This window comes from Astyanax mexicanus, chromosome 14 (genome assembly GCF_023375975.1).
Source record: "Astyanax mexicanus isolate ESR-SI-001 chromosome 14, AstMex3_surface, whole genome shotgun sequence".
Taxonomy (NCBI): Eukaryota; Metazoa; Chordata; class Actinopteri; order Characiformes; family Acestrorhamphidae; genus Astyanax; species Astyanax mexicanus.
Window position 1 is genome coordinate 30327265 of NC_064421.1, and position 25642 is coordinate 30352906.

At 38.8% G+C, this 25642-nt stretch overlaps 1 protein-coding gene across 6 annotated transcripts in view; it reads left to right on the top strand.

The window, feature by feature from the left end:
* ehbp1 (EH domain binding protein 1) overlaps positions 1-25642 on the top strand; it is a 248288-nt gene that overhangs the window by 24565 nt on the left and 198081 nt on the right. For all 6 annotated transcript variants that reach the window (XM_022672775.2, XM_022672778.2, XM_022672780.2 and 3 more), the window contains 2 exons: positions 1606-1701; positions 2063-2116. In XM_022672775.2, coding sequence (XP_022528496.2) covers positions 1606-1701; positions 2063-2116 — 150 coding nt within the window. The remainder of the gene's footprint in view (positions 1-1605; positions 1702-2062; positions 2117-25642) is intronic.

Sequence of the window (25642 nt, forward strand, 5' to 3'; positions counted from 1 at the left end):
GGCGAGTGGACTGCTGAAGACTGGCAGAAAGTGGTCTTCAGTGACTAATCACGCTTCTGCATCTCCTTCGGTGACCAAGGTCCTCGTGTCTGGCGTCGTGGTGGCGAAACCTACAACCACGAGTGCGTGAAAAGATCCGTCAAGTTTCCCCAGAGCGTTATGGTCTGGGGATGCATGTCCGCTCGAGGTGTAGGGAAACTCTGCTTCCTCAAGAAGACTGTCAATGCTGCCGTATATCAAGATGTTCTGGAAACGTTCCTGATTCCGACTGTTGAGGAACAGTTCGGCGAAGAAGACTTCATATTTCAACAGGATCTTGCACCGGCTCATGCGGCAAAGTCGACCAAAGATTGGTTCACTAAAAAACAGCTTGAAGTTTTGGCATGGCCAGCCAACTCGCCTGACCTCAATGTCATTGAAAACCTTTGGGCCATCGTCAAGCGGAAAATTCGCGACAGAAAGCCTACTACGCTGGACCAGCAGAACATCGCCACTGCCTGGGAAGCTGTGAGTGCGGAAACTTGCGACAAGCTGGTCAAATCGATGCCGCGGAGACTTCAGGCAGTCATACAAGCCAAGGGGGCAGCCACAAAATACTGAGAAAGTGATGATTGTAATTATAATAAAAATTATTCTAATTCAATGAAACGGGTTCTCCATTATTCTAATTCAATAAAACAACAGTGTCACAGTTAAATGGCCTAAATGGGCCTTTTGGAAAGCTCAGCTGAGCAAATTGATTAGTCTAGTGATTAGTCTAACGAGTAGGACAGGTGCGGTGAACACCTGATTTGCTTTCTGCACAAAAAATGCATTCAAAGAATTTCATGATTGCACTATTTCAAATTATTCTAAATTATTCTAATAACCTGTACTATAATACTTGATTAATTAACTATATGGTGATTATCATACCATAGCTTTATATAAAATAAAAATAGCATTAAAAAACAGATGACTACATCACAGACTATTTCCTGGAGCCTGACCCGGCCCATATATATATACATGCATATATATATATATATATATATATATATATATATATATATATATATATATATATATATATATATATATATAAACTTCAATACCGCCCAACCCTAGTTCATACGGTCACCTGGAAAAAAACCTTTAGAAAAATCATGCAAAATTTGCTTTACAAATCTTTGTGTTTCTGTTTATCGACTGAGAAAAGTTTTCTTGGTTTTAAAAAATAATTTAATGTTTGGGTAAATCCATCACAGCTCTTTATAATAAGCTTTAGTATAAGCTCCCTGGCTGTGTCTGCCTACTCATACTGGAGTTTCAGCTTATAACTGTGTTCAACTATAACTGTAAATCCACTAGGTGAGAGAAAAATGCGAATTTAATTGTGTCTGACTTCATTTAGACAAATATAAGGCAGAGACCCCAAAATGCTAAACTGAAAAATATCTGCACTGATATTTTAAAGATCATATGATCATTAAAGTGTGCAGCAAAGGCTTGGAACACACATATAAATGTATTGGTTAAAAAGTGTATGAAACCCTGTGAATGTACACACTGAATTTGAATAATCATTTGTCTAATCAGTGCACTGTGTTTATTTTTTCTTTTTAGTCTCACAGCTGGCAGCCAGGAATTAAAAACCCCTACAGAGGAGTGGTGGTGTGGCCTGTTCCTGAGAACGTGGAGATCACTGTCACTCTGTTTAAGGTACATTTACATACACACTTTTTCTCACACTCAGGCTGTAGATCAGAGAGAGATTAATAAAAAATATGTATTTGATGTGAAAATAATTGTGAATAAATGTGAAAATAAGGAGGGGTGGTGCAGTATGTTGTATAGAAGAGATTTAACTCTCGGTCAGAATAGTCTTTATGCAAATCAAAACTCAAACTCCTGTATGACTGTCAAGAACTGACGTTAAATACCTAATTGAGTTTAATGAAATTTCATCATAAGCACAATAAAGGAAACCACAAAGTCACATCTCATACAGTGTCCCCTCAACTTCAATGCTACAATATTAGGTGAAGTTTAAAATTGAAATATTTGACCTTGTGTTTTGCAGGACCCACATGCAGAGGAGTTTGAGGATAAAGACTGGACATTCGTGATTGAGAATGTAAGTGTTGTCTAACATATAAATATTTAAAATATATTTAAATATTTAAAAATTTATATTCCTGGAAAAAAATACTTTTCCACTCAGACTAATAATGTTTGGAATACGTTTTCTTAAAATTTGGTTTTATCAAAGTGCAATCAACATACTGTCATTTAAATCTTAGTATGAAATCTACGAACTCTGCATGATTAGAAATAATGGGCTTAGTTAAAAAAAAATTAACTAAGCTTGGCCAATATAAAAAAACTTCATTATTATTATAATATATTACACGATATATTAATTAATGATAAATAATAATAAATTCATTTTTAACTAAGCTTGGGCAATATAACAGTAGTTCATCAAAATTATAATATATTACACAATATATTAAGTAATGCTAACTAATAAATAATTATAATAAATAAATTTTATCTAAGCTTGGGCAATATACCAAAAGTTTATCAGAATTATAAGAAATTACATCATTTTATTTAGTTATGTATTTATTTCTATATTTTTGGGTGTGCCATATCGTATGTACTTAATAATATCACCAACATTTTTTGAATATTGTATTACATCCTGAAATATCGTACCATATCACCCACCCCTAATTATCAGATCAGGGTATTACTTTTTTTTGCTGTTTTAGCAAAAGAAAAAAACAATTCACAGTTTTTTTTTAATTTTCCATTATATATCTACTAGAGACATATTATAACTGTGCAGTATCATTTATTTGATCCTGGATATATGGAGATATAAGGAGTGCATTATTAGTATCATGACATTCTGGATCAATGACTTCAGTTACAAATCTGATAAGATTCTTGTATTTTTTATTTTTGTCAATTAGGGGTGTGCCATATCATATTGTATGCAATAATAAAAAAAATGTTTGTTGCTGTCGTGTATTTTTGAAATAATATGATGAAATATAATATTATTAGCAGTTAAAAGTTTGGACACACCTCAAATTCAGTGTTTTTTTCATTGCTTTAGTGAAACATATCGAATCGTTTAGTAAACAAAAAAGGGTTCATATTCACATCTTAGCATTTATTTTCTCAGTCTGTTTTCTAAGGTGGAGTCCTGGTATAGCTTTCAGTTAACAGCTGTGCCTCGTCAAGAGTTAATTACTTGAATTTCTTGCCTCTTAATGTTAGTTTGAGAGCATCAGTTCTGAAGTTGTGTAGAGGTAGAGTTGGTATACAGTGAATAGCTGTAATTAAGTAATGTTCTAATCCATTTTATGAGAAGCAAAAAACTACTTATCTAAGTAAAGAAAAAGTAAATCCGAGAAGAATTTTTAAAATAAAAGTATCCTTGAGTGCAGTTGCCAAAAATACCATAAAAAAATGATGAAATGACAAAATTGGCACTCATCAGGACCATACCTAGATGAATAATAAATAGGATGGACAGATCCTCGTAGCTGTAATATGGGTGTTTAAGCACTGATCAGCTGATTCAGATGATGTTAGTGATGGTGGTGATCTGTGTGAATGAATGGTGTTAAACCACACAGCTCCTCAGCTAGCCCAAAGAGCCTCATGGTGAGAGATGCTTCACACACACTTTAAAAGATGTGTTAAGTTCCTTACAGCCCTTCCTCACTCATTTTAACTCATTATATAGTTATTGCTGGAGATAAAAGTAAACTAGCTCCTTTTAAAAGTGTGTTTTAGCCTCTACATGTCTCTTCCAAACATTTAACTATTTAAATGCTTTAATTAAATGTTTTATGTTCCATTTAACAAGTTCTGGCACTATTTTTTTCAAGTTGTGAAATTGTGTACATTGTCATTGTCTTATTGTTCCACCAACAAGATATAAACATTAATGAGCTGCTCAATTTTTTTGTCTGGTTAGATTTTTAATTTGGTATCAACATTCAGGCTGTGACCGAAATGTCTCAATATTTACTAGTTAGGGCACTATTGAGTATGTCAGCCATTTTTCTTAGAGTGTCCGAATCGTAAGGGGGAATTCGAATGTGATTTTGAGGGCACTAAAAACTCCCATAATGCATCTTGATTTATAGTAAACATCGCTGCTTACTAAGCGGTCTAAATGTGTCCCAAAACACAATGCGGGTCTCGCTACTAAGCAACAGACAGCCGAACAAACAGAGCGGACAGCGTGCCATCAGGGTTGCCAGATTGTTACAGTGGGATTCAGATAAAACCAATTCACAGGGTAAAACGCGTTTCAAATACGCCAGAAATACTGAGAAAATCGCCCAAACAGCTGATGTTCATCATATCAACAATATTACAGGGTTTATTCCCTATATAATTTTAAATAAAATACCTTTAAAAAATGGTTTAAATATGTTAAATATCACTAATTAAAAAAAAAAGAGTTTATCTGCATGTTTGTACTATGTGGTTTGTGTCTTGTATCATTGGACACACGAACCAAAAAAAGTAAATACAGTAACCTTGCATTAAAATATTCTTGCAAGCAATTAAATAAATAATTAAATAAATAATAACGAACTCAGCTTCAAATTTCCATCAGCAGGACTAAAAGCTTTGTCTCTGCAAAGTTAGATATCCAACTACAACATTGATGAATTCAATTTCCAAACTCTTCACTTGGTAGTTTTGTTCACCCGTCAAATCACGGAGTTTCCTCCAGAGAATTTCGGACACAACTCGACATTTGGCATGAAACCACCCAATCTGGCAACACTGTGAGCTAGTGTATGCTGTTAATTTCAGGTTTTCTTCATGTAGTTCAATAATGTGAGGATTATGTTTTAAACAGCGTAAATATAACAAGCAGATAAATTATTTCATGATCAGCTCAGAGCTTCACTAACTTTAATTCAGAGCTCAGCTCAGTTCAGTGTGTTTATGGAGTTTTTTTAAACAAGGCGCGACCCCCTCTCTCACCTGTGTGTGTTTCTGCGACCGGTACTGGCGCGTAATAATGATGAGTTAGTGTCCGAATTCACTCCAGTTTTACCACTACTTAGTGAACTACATAGTGTCTCCCTGTATAGCGCAACACTAATGAGGGAGTAGGGAGCCATTTCGGTCACAGCCTCAGAAAATGATCTGTTTTTTATGGATTAGGTTTCAGATATTTTCCTCTGTAAAGAGCCGGTGCTGTATGCGTTTGTGTTTACTGGCCCCTTGTGGTCATATTTGATCATTACACACACATGAAGGTCTGTGTGACTGTATGTGTGTGAGAGGTGATATATTACCCAGGCCTGTGCTTTAGACTGTCTTTAGATGCTGCCATTGGATGAATAATAATAATATAAATATATAATATAATCAATATATTCTATATTTAGACAGCACTTTTCATACGTAACTGCAGCTCAAAGCACTTTACAGACCAAACCATGAGCATAAAAATTTAAACAATTAAAATAATGAATTCATACTGTTAATAAAATATTTGCAGTCATTATAAATATAAAATAAGAATTAAAATAGATGTAAATAGAGAAGAAAAATTACTAATTTATTTTTTAGGAAGAATCAGAGGCGCGAAAACAGAAAATAAGAATATAAATAACCCTAAAAATTGTTTTAATACCAGCAAACTTAAAAAAAAAAAAAAGTACTCCGTGTTTGGTATGCATTATTCAGTTTTTTTTTTGTATATAATTATTTTTATTTATTTATTTATTATTTATTAGTTATGATTTTAGGATGAACAATTTTGTAATGTTGGTTGCCAAATATTTGGTGCATCCCTTGTTCGAAGTCTTCAGTCATCCACACATACACACACCCACACAAATGAATGAATAAATTAATGTATTTATTTGCAGTAGAGGTTTATTTTTTTTTGCATGATATCAGTTCAGGATTAAATACCCAGAATTCAGTTTTGTTTTGAAAGGTTGATGATCTCATTAAAGTGTTTGCTGGTAGAGAAAAAAAAATATTTCAGTAGAATTTCAGATTGAATTTCACAAAAAAAAAGATCATTTAAAAACTTTATCTTTTATCAAAATCGACTTATCACCCACCAAAAACTAACCCAAGTGTGACCAATAATAATAATTACACATTATACATGTGTACACATTCATACACACATTTATGTTCAAATATATTTATACACACACGCCTGTTCTTACACAACAATATTACTCCTGGTGTAAATAATAATGTTAACAATAAATATTAAAATAATAATAACAGTTAAACATGTTATTAAATACAATGAATAGATTAATAAAACATTATAAAACAAAGATTATGAATAATAGCAATACGTAAATAAATGAAATTAAGTGAGAAAACAATGCCTTAAAGAGAATCTGTATTAAGATGTAACTGGATGAGCATAGAGTTGTTTATTCTGGGATTCCAGGGAGTAATCATTGCTTAGCATTATCAAAAAAAAAAGATTCCATAGTTTCACTACAGTTAAAAACATTTACAGAACATTGTTATGCCCCATTAAACACAAAGATTGTTGAGTATGAATTCTTTGTTTCACCAAACACTAAACACTAACTGGCCTGTTACCAGTATCTTGTCATTATTTGGTGTAAATGCCAACTCAACACACGTTATATGTAATTGTGTTAAAGTGCAATTGTTTGTGTAATTGTTCTTAATCAGCCTTGTGAACAGTGCTCAGCACAGTGATTTATTGTATAATAGCAGCTGTTTATTTTGTTAGAAGCACAGAAGCAGTCAGGAAAAGTGAAAGCATTGCAGTAAAAGCGAGAAACAGACTGAGAGAGAGAGAAAGAGTAAGAGAAGGACGGAGGGGTTCTGAATTCCTCTGTCTTTGCATACCTCACTAATAACGAAGTGATCAAAGACATGCCAAACACACACACACACACACACACACACTGTGTCCTTGCCTGCTGAGAAAGCGAGAGAGAAAGAGAGAGAAAAGGAGAAAGGAAAAAGGAGGAGAGGTGAAGAGAGCATGCAGAGTGAGGCGGACATCAAAGCTCCGTGGGCAGGCCTATTTGGCACCAGATTAGTGTGTGTGTGTGTGTGTGTGTGTGTCTGTGTGTGTCTGTGTGAGTGTATAAAGTGACATTCTTTATTTAGATAAAAGGAGAAATGCTGTTAGATGTTTATTATCTGTTTCTTATGAAACACACTTTAAAGACACACCCATTTTACTCTAAAACACATTTATAAATACACACATGTGCATCTGTTTAGTACAGAAATGCTGGAATAGTGTTTTCTGTGGCCGCTAGAGGGCAGTGAATAACCAGGTTTATGAAGTGTGTTTTCAGTGCTGTGTTTGAGGAAGTTAAAAGGACAGTTTGATGAAGCGTTGAAGACAAATATGCCCGGAGCTTGAGCACACAGCTGCTTCATGCTAACTAACATTTCACTATTGCTTTATTATATAATATTCAGAATATCACAAAATCAGGGCTAATGCTTTTAAAAATGTCCTGAAGTGATAAGTTATGACTGGGCTGGTTGTTGGAGACTGAGCTGGTTTGGTAATTGGAGACTGGGTAGGTTTGGTTTTTGGAGACTGGGTTGGTTTGGACTATTGGATACTGGGCTGGTTTGGTTTATGGAGAAAGGGCTGGTTTGGTTCATGGAGACTGGGTTGGTTGGGTTTATGGAGACTGGGCTGGTTTGGTTCTTGGAGACTGGGTTGGTTGGGTTTATGGAGACTGGGCTGGTTTGGTTCTTGGAGACTGGGTTGGTTGGGTTTATGGAGACTGGGCTGGTTTGGTTCTTGGAGACTGGGTTGGTTTGGTTCATGGAGACTGGGCTGGTTTGGTTCTTGGAGACTGGGTTGGTTGGGTTTATGGAGACTGGGCTGGTTTGGTTTATGGAGAAAGGGCTGGTTTGGTTCATGGAGACTGGGCTGGTTTGGTTCATGGAGACTGGGCTGGTTTGGTTCATGGAGACTGGGCTGGTTTGGTTCTTGGAGACTGGGCTGGTTTGGTTCTTGGAGACTGGGCTGGTTTGGTTCTTGGAGACTGGGCTGGTTTGGTTCTTGGAGACTGGGTAGGTTTGGTTTTTGGAGACTGGGTTGGTTTGGACTATTGGATACTGGGCTGGTTTGGTTCTTGGAGACTGGGCTGGTTTGGTTCTTGGAGACTGGGCTGGTTTGGTTCTTAGAGACTGGGCTGGTTTGGTTCTTGGAGACTGGGCTGGTTTGGTTCTTGGAGATTGGGCTGGTTTGGTTCTTGGAGACTGGGCTGGTTTGGTTCTTGGAGACTGGGTTGGTTTGGTTCTTGGAGACTGGGCTGGTTTGGTTCTTGGAGACTGGGCTGGTTTGGTTCTTGGAGACTGGGTTGGTTTGGTTCTTGGAGACTGGGCTGGTTTGGTTCTTGGAGACTGGGCTGGTTTGGTTCTTGGAGATTGGGCTGGTTTGGTTCTTGGAGACTGGGCTGGTTTGGTTCTTGGAGACTGGGTTGGTTTGGTTCTTGGAGACTGGGCTGGTTTGGTTCTTGGAGACTGGGCTGGTTTGGTTCTTGGATACGGGGCTGGTTTGGTTCTTGGATACGGGGCTGGTTTGTTTTTAGGTGACTGCTTTGGTTTGGTCTACTGAGACTGGGCTAGTTTGGTTTGAGGATGTGTCTAGAAAGTTCTTTGCTTCGTTTGTATGGTGACTGTGTTGTTTTTGGCTGCAGCATGAGAGGAAGGACACACAGGGAAAGGAAGACAATGATATTGTTTTAAATGGGAATTGCGATGAAATTCCAGATTCCAGCTCCTCTAATCTGCGGCCCATTTTGGAAGTGATAATCCCCAGTGCGCTGTGCCAGATTATTATTATTACTAGTATTATTGTTTCTTTAGAAGCAGCACAGTTTTCTCTGCCAGCAGAATCAAACAGAGGAGGAGGAGGAGGAGGAAGTGACCGCAGATGATTATTCACACTGGTATCTCCAAATTGCACACAACTGTTCCTTTTCTTCTCATTCATAAACCGCCATCCAGAGGGGTCAATCACACACGCAGAGGTCCTGTGTGTGTGCGTGTGTGTGTGTGTGTGTGTGTGTGTGTGTGTGTGAGAGCATTTTACATCTTTTTCTCCATCATTTGTGTTTGAAGCAGTGCTGAAATGCTGCCAGTTTCTTTTCACTGATTTACAGCTTTATTCAGGAGCCTGAAGGGGCCACAGCAGAGGTGTGTGTGTGTGTGTGTGTGTGTGTGTGTGTGTATAAATCCTGTATTGAGGCTGTATTGATAGCTCCCTATGGTCCTCTATTGACACATTTAGCAAAGTGTGCCAATCTATTGAATTAAAATCTTATATTGAGACATTTGTGTGTGTGTGTGTCTGTGTGTGCGTGTGTATGTGAGAGAGAGAATTTGTGTGTGTGAAAGAAAGAGAGAGAGAAAGAGTTCTGTTTCCAACATCCTGTACCATGGGCCTTTTCAACAACAGAGGAGCTGTTTAAAGGGAAATATCAAGGAATTTTGCTAACTAATTTTATAATTTGTTTATCATGTATTATAATTGTTTGAGAAAGGTTCCCAAATAGAGACTGTCTTTGCTTTACAGGGACTGGTATTGCTGAGATTAGTTTGGTTTGGAAGGACTGCTTGAGACTAGGTGTATGGAGGCCAGTTCTTTTTTCCAAAAAGCAGTTAGATATTTATATTAAGGCCAAATTAATTTTATTTTTTGAGTTTTTATGGTCTGTTTAGGTTGGATTTATGGAGGCCAGTTTGTTTTGAGAGTTTGGTTTGATTTTTGGCATTTGGTAATGTTTAGTTAATTGAGACTGGTTTGCGTTGGTTTATGGAAATCAGTCTATTTTGGTTTATGGTACATAACTTGCTCAGGTTTATGTAGACTGGTTTGCGTTGGTTCATGGAAACCAGTCTATTTTGGTTTAAAGTGCATAATTTGCTCTGGTTTCTGTAGACTGGTTGGCTTTGGTTCATGGAAACCAGCCTATTTTAGTTTATGGTACATCATTTGCTCAAGTTTTATGTAGATGGGTTGGTGTTGGATCATGGAAACCAGTCTATTTAGGTTTAAGGTACATAATTTGCCCTGGTTTCTGTAGACTGGTTTGCGTTGGTTCATGAAAAACAGTCTATTTTGTTATATGGTACACCATGTGCTTTGTATTATGTAGACTGGTTTACCTTGGTTCATGGAAACCAGTCTATTTTAGTTTATGGTACATCATTTGCTCAGGTTAATGTAGACTGGTTTACGTTGGTACATGGAAACCAGTCTATTTTGGTTTAAGGTACATAATTTGCTCTGGTTTCTGTAGACTGGTTTGCGTTGGTTCATGAAAAACAGTCTATTTTGTTTTATGGTACACCATGTGCTTTGTATTATGTAGACTGGTTTACCTTGGTTCATGGAAACCAGTCTATTTTAGTTTATGGTACATCATTTGCTCAGGTTAATGTAGACTGGTTTACGTTGGTACATGGAAACCAGTCTATTTTGGTTTAAGGTACATAATTTGCTCTGGTTTCTGTAGACTGGTTTGCGTTGGTTCATGGAAACCAGCCTAATTTGGTTTATAGTACATCATTTGCTCAGGTTTGTGTACACTGGTTGACGTTGTTCGTGAAAATCAGTCTAATTTGGTTTGTAGAGATTACAGCGGTTCTGTTTGGTTTGTGGAGACAGATTTGGTTTATGAGGACCTCTATAGGTGTGTTTTATAGCGAACAGTTTGGTTTGTGGAGACTGATTTTTACTTTGACTTATGGAAACCAATTATATTTATGGATCATGACCAGGTAAAACAAACAGTGTTTTAAAAATATACTGCACACTACTGACTGACCTTACAAATTGACATCTTCTATTGTTCCATTTCACTATTAATGCTAAAAAAGAGTGAAACTGCAGTTTTATACAGTTAAATATTGTATTACTATCCTTATATTTTGCAATTATTTCTGGGACAATATATTGTTAAAAAATAATGGTTGTCATGACAGGACTTGTTTAATTTGCTTTATGGGGACTGGTTGGTTTTTGTGTGTGGGAACATATCTGGATTGGTATATTCAGGTTAGATTCAGGTTAACTTAGTTTGGAGACTTATGAAGACTGGTAATGGAGGGCATACTGTTTTATAAAGATTAGTTTATTGTTTGTGGAGGCTGGTTTTGTTTGGTCTGGTTTGGTTTATGGAGTCCTGCTTAATTGCATTTAATAGCTACTTTTAATAGCCCTGTACTTTATCTGCATTTCTGTCTTTTATTTGACTCTTTTCTGCAGTCTTGACTTTACCTCTATTTCTTTCTCTCCATCATTCTTCTCTCAGACTTTCTCCTCCCTCCATTTACCTTCTCCCTGTTGACCCTCTGTCTCTCGTGGACTTTGTCCAAATCAATTAAAACTGGTTTCCAGCTCGTCTCTCTCCGGGCTGTGTGTAGTGTAGTGTGTAGTGTGTAGTGCATAGTGTGTGTGTGTGTGTGTGTGTGTGTGTGTGTGTGTGTGTGGTGCTGGCTGTGTGTGCAGCCTCCGGACTGTGTTACCGTTAGTTTTCTCGGCTCTGAACTCCGGGCCCCGGTGGTGCCGTTGTCCCTCGAGAGGGTGTTGGGAATTTTTCGCCTGGCCGGGCGTGCTGAGGAAAGCTGGTGTGGAGGATGGAACCTTCCCTCTGTCTCTCACTCCTGGGCTTAATTTGGGGATTATGTGGAACGTAACGGTTTTTGGAACTTTTCAGATTGTTTTGCTTTGTTTCGTTAGACAGGGCGTGTGTGGCGAGCTAGTTACTGTGTGTGTGTGTGCGCGTGTGTGCGCGTGTGTGCGCGTGTGTGCGCGCGTGTGCGCGCGTGTGTGCGCGCGTGTGTGTGTGTGCGCGCGTGCACTCTGTATGCAATATTTTACTTTAATATTTTGTCTCCCTGCTGTTTGACTCAACATACTGTCTTGACTAGAGTGCAGTTCATAGATAACATAACACATAACACTTCCACTAATGTTATTTTTTTCTTAATAAGACTTATAATAATAATACAGATCTGTTCTACAAAATCTGTTTGAGAGAACCTAATTGTGGCATCAGAAAACAAAGTAACCTTTGTAGCAGCAGTAATAATAAAAGCACATTTTATGTAGCGTTTTTAACTAATAGTGTCTCAGTCGTTTCCACTACAGACTCACTGTAGAACTTTGGTGGAGCTTCTCTAAGCACTATTTTTCTGCACTTGGATCCTTTAACTTCCTGGTTGGGGTAGCTCACTTAATAGAGTGAGCCCACCCATTAAACTCTTGTTGTCAATGACCCGTTGCTCTAATTGCTGAGAAACTACTGCAAGGAAAGCAGTTTCCCTCCTGCAAAGACTCTGCTCAAGAAAAAAAAATAATAATTCAACCAACACAGAAAGGAGTCATTCAAGGCCCAATAAAAAGAAAAAAACATTTATTATTATTCAGCACCCTGCTTGATATGCAGAATGTGACCAAACAAAAGAGATCTGAGCAAGTGTCCCAACTGTGTCCCAACAGTATACCTGTCCTAAAAGTCCCAATTTAAGAAAAAAATATTTCTAATATTCAGCATCCTGCATGATATGCAAAATGTAACCAAACAAAATAAACCAAAGTAAGTGTCCCTACTGTGTCTCCACAAATTTCAGGTCCTTAAAGGCCCAATTTAAGAAAAAAAAAAAGATTTCTAATATTTAACATGCCACATGATAGGCAAAATGTGACCAAACAAAAGAAACTGAAGTGAGTGTCCTCACCATGTCCCCACAACATTTAAGTCCTAAAAGGCCCAATCCAAAGACAAAAAATAGAAAAAAAAACACTTATTTTTGTTCAGCATCCCACTTGATGTGTAGAATGGGACTAATTAACAGAACCCGAAGTAAGTTTCCCCAAAGTGTCCCCATCATGTATCTATAATATTCAGGTCCTAAAAGGCGGAATCAAAAGAAAAACAACTATTTTGTTATAGTTTTGTATTCCATTTGATATGCAGAATATGACAAAATAACAGTAACCAAAGTGAGTGACCTCACTGTGTCCCCACAGCATCCCCGTCATGCAACTACAATATTCGGGTCCTAAAATGGTCAATCCAAAGACGAAAAAAGAAAAACACTTATTATTGTTCAGAATCCCACTTGATATGCAGAATGAGAAGAATCAACAGAACCCGAAGTAAGTTTCCCCAAAGTGTCCCCACTATGTCCCCACCTTCAATATTCAGGTTCTGAAAGGCCCAATCCACGGACAATAAAAATAAAAAAAACACTTGCATCCTACTTGATGTGCAGAATGGGACGAATCAACAGAATTCAAAGTGAATTTCCCCAAAGTGTCCCCACTATGTCCCCAACATGTACCTGCAATATTCAGGTTCTAAAAAGCCAAATCGAAAAAAAGGGGAAAAAGATATTTTTATTGATTTGCATTCCTTTTGATATGCAGAATGCAGCAAAATAACAGAAACCACATCGAGTAACCTCACTGTGTCCCCACAATGTACCTACAATATTCAGGTCCTGAAAGGCCCAATTAAAGAAAAATAAAAATAAACTATTATCTATTATTGTTCGGCATCCCACTTGATATGCACAATGAGACAAAACGGAAACCTAATTGAATGTCCTCACAATGTCCGCACCATGCAGCTACAATATTCAGGACTAATGGAATGAAGAAATGGAAAATGAGGGAGTTAGAAAGTAAAGAAGACAGAGCAGAGGAAAGAGAATGCTCACTGTGATGCTCATTCTGTCACCTTACAGTGACTTTAGTGCAGCAGAGAATTTGGCCAACAAGCAAGACCTAGACTGAAATGTGTGTGTGTGTGTGTGTGTGTGTGTGTGTGTGTGTGTGTCTGTGTGTGGAAAGAGATGCTTGACCTTGTCTTTCATCTGTTCTCCTTCTGTCCTAAGATCCTGCAGCTTTGACGGCTCTCACTGGCAGATGACACACACACTCACACACACACACACACACACACATGCTCACGCAGAGTAAACAGAAACATTCTTTGTTTTGACTTTGCACAGTGTGACACAGAAGCTGAAATAAACATGAACGCCTCTGTGTGTGTGTGTGTGTGTGTGTGTGTGTGTGTGTGTCGGTCACCTGGGAGTGTGTGTTAATCCTCTTTTCTGGCGCGGTTCTGGAAGGTTCTGGACCCTGACGCTCTCTGAGGTGGCTCCCCCACGGCGAACAGGACACATGGATACAGCGACCACTCTTATGGGACATTGTGTGTGTGTGTGCGTGTGTGTGTGTGTGTGGTAGTCCTGTACTGATAAAAAAAAATTAATATCATAAAAATAATCATGATTTTGCAGCTCTGACTCGTTGAGGCATAGAACATCGTCATCTAGAACGTCACAGTTTGGTTCTTGTGGAAGTGTCTCAGATTCTTATGCTCGTCCATTTTTTATGTCCATTATTTCCATTTTAAGACATCGACTTCAAGAACTGACTGTTCGCTCGCTGCCTAATATATACAAACACAGTATTTCCAAATTATATTTGTGGAGTTGTAGAGACCCCTTTTAATGAATGTATTCAGTTAATTTAAGTTACATTCTTTGACACTGACACTCTACTGTGTGTGTACGGAGAAGCTGCTGGATAAACCAGACACTGGGTGAAGTCTTTCTTGACAATATTTAACCAAAACATGTTTTTGGACACAGCTTTTAGCAACCAGTTTCTGGACATCAGCCATTGCAGCTGCCTAGCAACACCTCATCAACCGCTTTATATATTATAGCAGCTGCCTAACAACCAATTAGCAACACCTTAGCAAGCCCCTGGAATATGTTACCATTTGCTTAGCAACACATTGGCAAACATCACAGGTAGCTATAATAGTCACTGCCTAGCAACCACCTAAAACCCACTTAAAACACTTTAAATAGCCAAAAGACTGCAACTTTTAGTCAAGCGTTTCTGGACACAACTCTTTTAGTCAGAGCAGCTGCCTAGCAACACCACAGCAACCACTTCATATATATTAGCAGCATTCTAGCATCCAGTGAGCACCACCTTAGCAACCACTTGGAATATGTTAGCAACTGGCGAGCAACAAACCAGCCCACCACCAAGCAGCCACTCAAAATCACCTTAACAACCACTTTGACAATGATAGTAACTGCCTAGCACCTTTCTACCAACCACTTACAAACTTCTTTTACACTTTAGGTTAGTTAGTTTTTAACACTAAAATTTTTAGCCAAACGTTTCTGGACACACCTCTATCAGCCATAGCAGCTGCCTAGCAACACCTCAGCAACCACTTCATATAAGGTAGCAGCTGCCTAGCATCCAATTAACAACATCTTAGCAACCGCTTGGAATACCTTGACAACTGCTTAGCAAGACCTTAGCAAGCATCTGCAATATGTTGGCAACTGCCAAGCAACAAATCAGCAACCACAACAGATGTGATGGCAACCACCAAGCACACCTTAACAACCATTTTAGCTATGATAGTAACTGGCTAGCATCTAGAAAGCCTAAAGGTTTTAGACTACAACTTTTAGCCAAACGTTTCTGGTAAAGATCTATTAGCCATAGCAGCTGCCCACCAACACCTCAGCAACCACTTCATATATAATAGCAGCTGCCTAGCATCCAATTAGCACCACCTTAGCAACCACCTGGTATATGTTCGCAACTGGCGAGCAACGAACCAGCAACCACAACAGATATGATAGCAACCACCTTGCAAGCACTTGACAAAACCTTAGCACCCTCCTGTAATCACTAGTGATGCCCCAACACCAGGAGGGTGAAGACTAGCACATGCCTCCTCTGATACATGTGAAGTCAGCCACCGCCTTTTTTCGAGCTGCTGCATAGTGTGCTCGGAGGAAAGGGCAGCAACTCTGTTCTGATGCATCAGCTCACAGACGCCCTGTGCTGATCAACATCACCCTTTGGAGTGATGTGGGGAGAGAGTGCCAAATTTACCCACCCATAGAGAACAAAGCCAATCGTGCTCTCTCAGGGGTCCAGTAGCCAATGGCAGGCTACATGAACAGGATTCGAACCGGCGATCTCCTGATCATAGTGAAACGTATGATTTAGTTGGATAAACGTCTGATTTGGATCTACTTTTCATGCACCCAGAATTTAAGAAAATGATGGTGCCTTTCTTCCATGACAGTTTTCCTGAAATCAAAATTAAACGGGTAATATATCCCCCGTACCTAGACTTAGATCACAAGTTATGTGAATTTATGGTTGACTGGTTCTTGTCGGTACACAGCTCTAGTGCTAGCAGGGTTTTTCCTACCTCAGCTACGGTCGAAACTTCGGGACTCACCTGTAGAAGCACAGAGGTGAGTGTGAGGTAATGGCTTGGCTCCACACAGCTGTGTGTTATTGTTTAGGCTCAGGGCTGAAACACCAGATGGAGGGAACGCATCTTCTGTTTGTGTTTCTATCTGAATCATCATCCCTCCCTCTCTCATTACAGGCATCATCGCTCCCATCCATGCGTTCCTTTACCTTCACCTGCCACATCAGAGCCTCACCTGGTGTCTAATCCCCTCTCTCTCTCTCTCTCTCTCTCATTGTATATTTGTTTTTCTTTTTCTTCTTTAGATGGCGCCTCCTGATGGAGACACTCTGTTTTGGACTAAAAAAAAAGTTTTTACAAATCCCTTTATTTATCCACAAGCTTCACCCACCTCATCCCTGTGTGTGTGTGTGTGTCATTTTGCATGTTTTCAGGACACAAATCTGCCATAACATTAACACCACCTGCCTGGTATTGGGTAGGTCCCTCTATATAAACTACATACCAGAGCACAAGTCAGGCAAAAAAGGGTCATACACAGTAAATATAGCAAAGAGAGGGCTAAAAAACACAAAATGGATCTGCAACAGAATAAAAAATAGAGAGGGCAAGGCAGAAATCGAGGGTCGGAAACAAAAAACAAGTTGGTAACAAAAGGCAATAAACAAAGGTAACGCGTTGTAGAGGAGTTAGATAACTAGATACAATACTCGACAGGGAACAGAGCAAACTGAGGGTTATATACACTCAATAGTCCAGGTGGAAAGAATCAGTAACTGGGGGAGCGCGAACGCTGTAGCTTCACGTGATCAGCATAGTCAGGGAAGTCCGGGGGCAGTGCATGCTGGGAATTAGAGTCCTTGCGTAGTTAGAAGTCCAAAGCAGGCAGACTGGCAGCATCAGGACTGACAGTAGGATTGCTTAAAATCTAAATCAGCTTCCAGAATATTTAGGCAAATCTGTAATAGTCTGCAAACCAAGTCAAATATTTGGCATATATAGATTTCATTCAGATTGTTGATAGTATGGGCTACAGGTGGACTGTCGTTTCCGGTTGAGAGTATGCTGTGTGTGATTGGCTGTCGCTTCTCGCTTGTGTTGAGAGTGTGTAAAATTTAATTGTAAGTGTCCTTGAGTAGCAAAAATTCACTATAGAAGTGAATCTCAGTCTGAACACTCTAGAAGCTCAAATCGGATTTCATAGTCGACTGCAACCAATTCAAGTGTTACAGAAGTGCAGGTGTTTTTAAGCAAAGGGTCAAGGGTTAGTTACTGATGCTGATCTTGTTACTACAGCAATCCATGTAAATACATTTGTAATGTCCAGACAGGCAAATAAGATCTGATCACTTGCTTGTAACAGTGTGTACAATCATCTCAACAGATCTGAATTAAGAATTAAATCTGATTTGCTTGCAGTCTGAACAAAGCCTCAGAATATCTTACCTGCATAACTTTAAACAGATGTTTCGATGCAAGCCACTATGAAGTACATATCAGGCATATGGCCCCAATGGTCTGATGAGTTATGAAAACAATCCTGTGTGTGTTGCACGTTCCCTTCGCATGATGGTGTAGTTCACGTCGGGAACATTTCGGCAGATGCTACTGAAAGGAACTGTGTTTTAGCATGTTTGTGTTAACGAGAGACACACACAGACATGCACACACACTAATCCCTGTGTTTTTTATTTACCTTTCTCTGGTATTAGTTCGTCTCTCTGTTTTTGTTTTGCCTGGACTCTCAGTGGTTCGTAAAGGGCGGTCAGGGTGTAATCTCACATCGGTGAGAATCACTACAGTTTCTGATTCTTTCGTCACTTAGACTCTCACGTTCTTTAACGTTCTTTAACATAGCAGAGTCATGATGCATTTCAAAAGATTATCTGACTTCAGACGATCAGATAGCTTTTTTTCTGTAGTGTGGACCAAAGTATTACGATACCTAAACTGCTCAATCATTGTTTCTTCTGAATTCAAGGGGATAAAACAGTTTATCCTGCTTTTGTTGGAGTATCTGTCTATTTTCTTTAAGGGAGGAATTCTACTAGATGTTAAAATATTTGCTGTGAGGATTTGATAAACGTTTATGACTCATTTCAGAAGAATTGGATGGGGCTCCATCATTCCAGAACACAGTTTCACTGCTCCACAGCTCAATGTATTAGGCATGGAAGTATTGACAGATGATACTCAGGGTTTCAGTGTTGGTATCTGCTGATGTTTAAGCTTTAAATATCAACTTGCATGAAAGCAATTTTTTTTTCATCAAATACTGATGGTTCTTGTTGCCTTAATTATATATTCTCAAGGGTTTGGGTTTGGTATTGGTATCTGTATTGATAGGGTTGTTGGCTGTTATTAGAATCATTGAAATATTGTCAAACATCACAATTATAAACCTTCCATCTATAAATTTGTTAAAATGAAAAAAAAAAAAAAAATATATATATATATATATATATATATATATATATAAATTAGACCATTGGTTTCCTAATAATAAAGAAATACAGTACCAGTAAATTTGAATAAGAGGTTTGCGAGTGTGGACCTTTTTAAACCTTTATTCAAGCTAAAATATTATTTTTCCCTTGAATCTTTTGAATCTATTTTGTGTATGAGCTTTAAAAAAAACAATCACTATCATATTTAATATTTTTAATATATTATCTTCTTTGATCTTGGTTGATGACCCTTATTATGTACAATAAGAGTGAATTGCTGAATCTAATTATTGACCAAATGTATTGTTGCATCTCTAGTATTATCTGATGCTCAAAACTTTAAGATTAATATTTAATATAGTTTTCTGTTTGGGTTTCTGTCTGAATCATCAACCATCCAGCCCCGCCCCCTCTTTGTCAGCCAGTATGTTCAGTTTAATATTGATATCATATCAACTGATAATCACGTTAGTATTAATAATGACTAATACTCAGTTGGACTCAATTGAAGACGGGCATTGGTATTGATAAGTCAGTATAATTAGGGATGCATGAAAACCGATAATGGTATCAGTATCGGGCTCAATATCAACATCCGATGCCTAGTGCACATAAGGGCTGCACGATATATCGTTTAAGCATAGTCATCACAATGTGCGCTGCCAAGAAAGGAGAGGGGAGGGGAAGCGGGCGTAAACAAAGGCGTCCACATGGGCACGTGATGTAATTGCAGGGCAGACAGTCTGAAACTAATAGAAACGTAATTAAAAGAAAAAAAGGTAACTGACTGTAACTGCGCTGTGTGTGTTTCTAAAACTAACTAGAACTAACTGGAATTACAGATAGAATACCCTTCATTTTCGTGTTTGCTAATTTATTTATAAACACTGTTTCCACTCGAGCAGTTTTACAGTGGGCGGTGCTGTGCGAAATCCTCCTCTTGAAGCGGAGATCGCGGTGGAGTAGCCACTCTCAGTCACTCTGTACTCTGAGATCACGGTCACATCTTGCATTTTTTAATATCGCGATATTATCGCAAAAAAAACAATGCGATGTCAAATTTTTCCAGTATCCTGCAGCCCTAGTGCACAATGTTGCACTAATGAACAGAAAACTTCATCGCTCCTAGATGGAGAGGTGGATTGATGAATGGATGGATGGATGGATGGATGGAAGCAGGCTGTGGAGATATAGACCAACTCGTGCATTGTTTCTTCCTCCACAGATTCCGAACTCATTTTCTCAGAGCCTGCTGAACCTGGAGTGGACATTAGTGCACCTTCCTGTATTTCCCTGATGGTCTTATCCGATTGGCTAATGTGGTCCTCACATTACATGAGGATGCTAGGGAAATTAAAATTTCTATATGTACGTGTAATTTTTTTAAAGTATGCTTGTTTGGAAACGTACACTATTACATATCAGAATCCCATGATGCTCGGTGGTATTGGAAGCCCTTCTCTTTTACATGTACAGAGTGCATTCTCTGTTAACTGTGTGTTACCACTGATAGACAGGATACAGCTACTTCTGCACTTTCCCCCCCAATGAACATATCTTTCATGTGTTCAGTATGCTCACTAACTTTCATTACACACACACACACACACACACACACACAGAGGCCCTATATGACTGATAAGTGTCTATTTTATATGTTTGGTGGTCACTGCTTGTAGATTTGGGTTAGTGCTGAAGATATAATTACTGAGATGTGGAGGTGTGTGTGTGTGTGTGTGTGTGGACTAAGGTGAAAAATGATGAGGTAGCAGCTCTAAAAATGGGATGAACTTGTGTGTTAATCCAATATATCTGTATCGTGTGTGTGTGTGTGTGTGTGTGTGCAGTATTGCAGTGGTAGGAGTTTTTGGGAAAGCTGTAATTTATTTTTCTGGTTCGTGGTGTGATGAGAAGGAATGGACTGGACTCTGCACTCTGACCTCACTGATAAGGAGAGAGAGAGCAATGATGAGCAGATAGAGAGAGAAAGAGAGAGAGAGAGAGAGACAGAGATGTGTGCTGTGTCTAAAACTACATCTTATCGACTTGTGTTGTAGACTTCCAATTTGCACTTCAGCTCCCAGTGCACGCAATGTGAACAGCGATATGCAATTATTGATTTGATTGATTGTTTGTTTGATTGAATGATTGATTTTCTCACTTACTAATGGCACTACAGCGATCAAAATTAGTTTACAGAGATTATTGAAGCCGCAGAACCTATTGTGAGAACCTGGATCTAATAAACTGATACCAGTGAGTGTATAAACACGAAGAGCCCCTACTGGTTGGTTGCAGTAAGATGTGTAGCTTTACCCATCCTCTCATGTTTTAATAATGACAGAACTTATATTCCATCTCATTTTTCTTTTCTTTAAAATGTCTTTTTGTCTCCATTGTACAGCTAATTGAGTTAGTTTTCCCAGAGCTAATATTGCCACATATTTATTTTTCTTCCAGAAATCAGTTTTTAAATCTTATTCTGCTTGGAGTTTAGAATCTCTGCCTTAGTCGCCTTACCTGTTTTTATTGCTATTTTTCCTTTTGTATAAAGCTATGACATGATAATCACAATGTAGCAAAGTAACATATCACATGTGATCAAAAAAAAAAAACTAGCACAGGTAAGAATGTTATAATGACGCAGCAATGCACAGTATAAACCAGCCTTTACAGTGGACCTGCAGCGCTGTGTGTAATTTTTCTTGAATAATGGTCTTTGCTTCTTCCATGTTGTACTGTTCATGAACATCATTCTAAACAGATCCCACTCATTCAAACAGCTCAAACTTGTAACTCTATGCTTCCCTAAAAATCCCTGGTTTAAATCACTCTCATTAAAGTTCATGGGGCGGGCCAGGCTGGGCTTGAACAGAGTCGTGCTTAATTGTTTTGGCCCAATCTAATCGCAAGTTTCATACGGTCATGGAAAGCCTTAAAAAAATCATGGAATTCGAAGTAGCGTTTTTCATGCTACTGGTTGAGTTTTGGAAAAAGAAAAATTCCAAAAAGTTTTGGAAAAGTCATGGAAAATTTGCTCTTTAAATTTTTGTTTCCGTTTATCTATTGAAAAAAGCTGTTTTGGATTTAAAAAATACTTGTTTACAAGTATGTTTACAAAAAGAGCACTGGATAATAATTTACACAGATTTCTCTCCTGAATACTTTATTTGGATGTGTAAAGTGCTTCCCTTTAATTACAATAAGATAAGAATTCCAGTATTTTGTCCATGGGTGAGCGCTAACTGTGGTTAGCAGTGGTAGTTGTAGTTAGCAGTGCTAGCTGTATTTAGCAGTGCTAGTTGTAGTTAGCAGCGCTAGCCATCTCCGGATAGCACTAGTAAATGCTGCCCGATTGCGATATATTAAGGACCCCTGAGTTTTCCAGTAACCCAGAGACCCCTACCAGCTAGTGTTTCGTCCCATGTAGCTTGTTTTAACTTGGTAAATGTGCAGATTACAGTCTGATATACTCATCTTTTGAGCGCAGAAAAAGCTATGCCTACGGTTAGCGGCTAATGCTAATGCAGTCAGTCTCAGTGCTGGAAAAACTTCACTGAAACTCTTGTATCAGTACTTCAGCGGAGTGACTTCACTGCTCCTTACAACCTGACCAGTAGAATTTATACATAAGACACACCCTGGATTATAAAGTGCACTGTTATCTGCAACCAGATAATATTTTTTTTGTTCCTTATACTTTATTAAAGTTATGGATGATTAGTTCATGCACTGTATTGTACTCTTGTATTTCAGGCCTCCATTTGTAAAGCTAGCCTGTGTTCTGTGGTATCGGTGACACTCTAATTATTTCTCTTGTGTCGTAGCTGAATAAACAGAGCTTGACCGATTGAGCAAAAGAAGTCCGGAGCCTCAGAATCACTTCCGTAATTTTTTTTGTTCGGATGGAAATGATGGATTGATGAGTCCCAGGCCGGCTGTGAGTTTAGTGTATCGTCTGCAGTATTAGAGCTTAGCCTATTGTACACCTCCCGCGTCCAAAACCTGAAAAGGAATTACCCTGGCATCCTTTCCTTTTCTCTCTCTCTCTCTCTCTTTCTTTCACTTTCTTATTCTCTCTCTCTCTCTCTCTCTCTCTTATTCTCTCTCTCTCTCTCTTTCCTCTGCTCGCATTGTGCAGCAGCTTTCATCATTATCGCAGCTGTCGTTAGGTTTATTTCTGGAAGACTTGTGCCCGTGGCCTCGGCCGTCTTTGATATCTCAGCCTGGAACAATAGCAGAACCCCCTCCTTCCAGTACACCCTGGCACTGTCAGTGTCAGTCTTCTCATTATACCCGTGTGTGTATGAGTGTGTATGAGACATCGCTCAGTGACAGCGGGGAAAATCACATTTGAATCACAACAGAGAGCGGCTGACAGACGCAAATAGGGATACAGGGACGCCTATTGGAAAATGTGTCATGCATTCAAGTCTCTATTCGCTCGTGTTGCTCATCCTTCAGCTGCTGCTTTCTGAGGAACGTGTGTGGAGATGTTATTGAAGGCCTTTCTTTCAAAAGCAAAAGGTTCTGTTGTAAAAATGCACCAGTTTTATGTGTTTTTCATCTCCTGAAATCGATTCGGAGGCTCGTACTGAACAGAAACACTGTGGTTCTATACTCTTCTGTTGTGTATAAATGAAGCCAAAGCTGACCAGCATGTTACAGAATGTGTAACCAGAATCTATAGGAAGCACCAGACTTGCCTACTTCTTTGGTAGGCCCACCTTTTTTTCAACAAGACCTAGGGACGGACCCCTGTGTAAGGCACGTTTGCTCAGTTAAAATAAACTTATGGCGTATTGCTATCATGGCAGTGGAAAACACAGGTGCGCCACTGACTGATTTAAACCCTGAAAACAGTCAACCATCAGTTGTCCATACCTATCTAAGCTATCTAAGAGTTTAGATTCTCTGCCCGAGCCTGAGCAAGACCTCATTCTCAACCCAAACTCAGGCCAAGATTTCCCACCACTTTCCTCTGGCAGGGTTGGCTTAGGCTCAGGGTCTGTGACGTAGGCATCTGTATATTTTTTTATGCTTTTTTATTTTATGAAATGTTTATGGCATAATAATCACTATAGCAATTTTTACTGTGCTCCTTTACTGTTGCAATATTAATTAACATAATTCGGAACAGATTTCACTCATTTAAACAGCCCAACAATTTTACAATTTTAAAAGCTCAGTTTTAATTCTTAACTTACTAAAAAATGTGAGGTTTAAATTTGGGGACTCAGGCTCATAATGATTATGCTTATGGGGCGGGTCTTGTTACACACTTGTTACACACACAAGAACATACACACACACACATGCCTACAGATCCCTAAGATTAGGGTCTCTAGTGTCTCAGACTGCCTTCATTGACTTTACAGCATAGTCTACTTTTGGGATGAATTTGATAAGGAGGGATTTAGGTGGGTTGACCATTTTTCAACATCCTGACCTTTATTAATTCTTATATTTGTCGCTAAATGCAATGAAATCCTCACAGCTTATGCTCTACTGTTTAGTAGGACGCTTTTTCTTCTGAGATGTGTGAAATATAAAAGTAGTAGAGTGATTTGTTTCCTTTCTTTCTTTCTGGCACGTTCCCTAATTAATGTACCAATGAGACGAAAGTGGGAGGTTAGGCCTTGCCCTTGCCTTACTGATCATTTGGGGTGTGTTTAAGTGTGTGTTTGTGTGTGTGAGTGTGTATGATGGTGTGTTGTGTATTCCCCACCGTTTTGACCCTCACCCCCTGTACTGGCACCGGCTGTGGATCAATACTTGGACAGCTGGGATACCCACCCCTAAAGTGTCAAACCAGCACACACACGCCCCTCCCACCCACTTCTGAAGGTGTGCAGCACCAGCACACCCCCCCACTCTGTGCAGTTGGCCTGACACTAAATGTTAACAAGAGGAAGAGGCTCTGAGGAGGCCAAAACATCCCCCCAGTTCTGTCTGTTTGGAGGGGAGAAGCTTCCCCTCACTGTGTTTGAAGGTTCAGGTTCTGTTTAGTTGTCGTTTTTTATGTTAGTACAGTAGAGAGGAGCTTTAGGTGTTTAAACCTTAGTGGCTCTGAATGTTTTAAATGTTTATTTGTTAGCTATCAATATGAATGCAATATAGGGGCAAAGGTTTTAAGACACCTACACATTACGCCTCTGGTAGCTTTTATAACAAAATATATGTTCCTTTCTGACATATACTTTCAGCGTACTCTGTTCTGCTGAGGTGGTTAGCCAGCATAGTCCACATCACTTCAGCAAACCTTGCTTACCTAGCTAGATATCTCAAATTCCCCCTGCTTTGTCATCACTTGAATTTATAAAATTACTTAACATGTCCGTCCCTAGTAAGCTAACCTAGCTGTGTTCATAAATTACTTGGCTAAAATGACCTGAACTACCCAGTTCAGGAGAAAAGTAGCATGTCAGGGTCTTGTAGTCCTTCTGGGCTCAGTCTTCTCTATCTGTCAAACTCACTGCCAGTATTTACTCCCGTCTTATTTAGTCTTTACTCATTAAACTTTTTAGGCTGAGGAGAAGCTAAAGGTTTGCCTGACCCCTGCTGTTATGCTTTTTAAACCTGGCTACCTTGAGGGTATAATTAGTGTTGGGTAATTAGCAACAGGCAGTGTCAGAGGCCCCAAAGATATCAGTCACATACTGCACAGTTCTAGTAAGAAATACTATCTTGAAGCTCTACAGATAATAGATGATGGTGCTTGAACTTTGCATGTTTCCTTAATATCTGATGACTCATTCGGATCATTTTATCATTTGTCACTGAAAAAAATCCTTATTGGTCCTTTAATGTGTAACTACAATGCAGTTCACACTCAGCTTGATCACCAAAAGTGACTGACAGAACATATTGGATTTTCTTACAAAATATCAGAACTTTTAATCT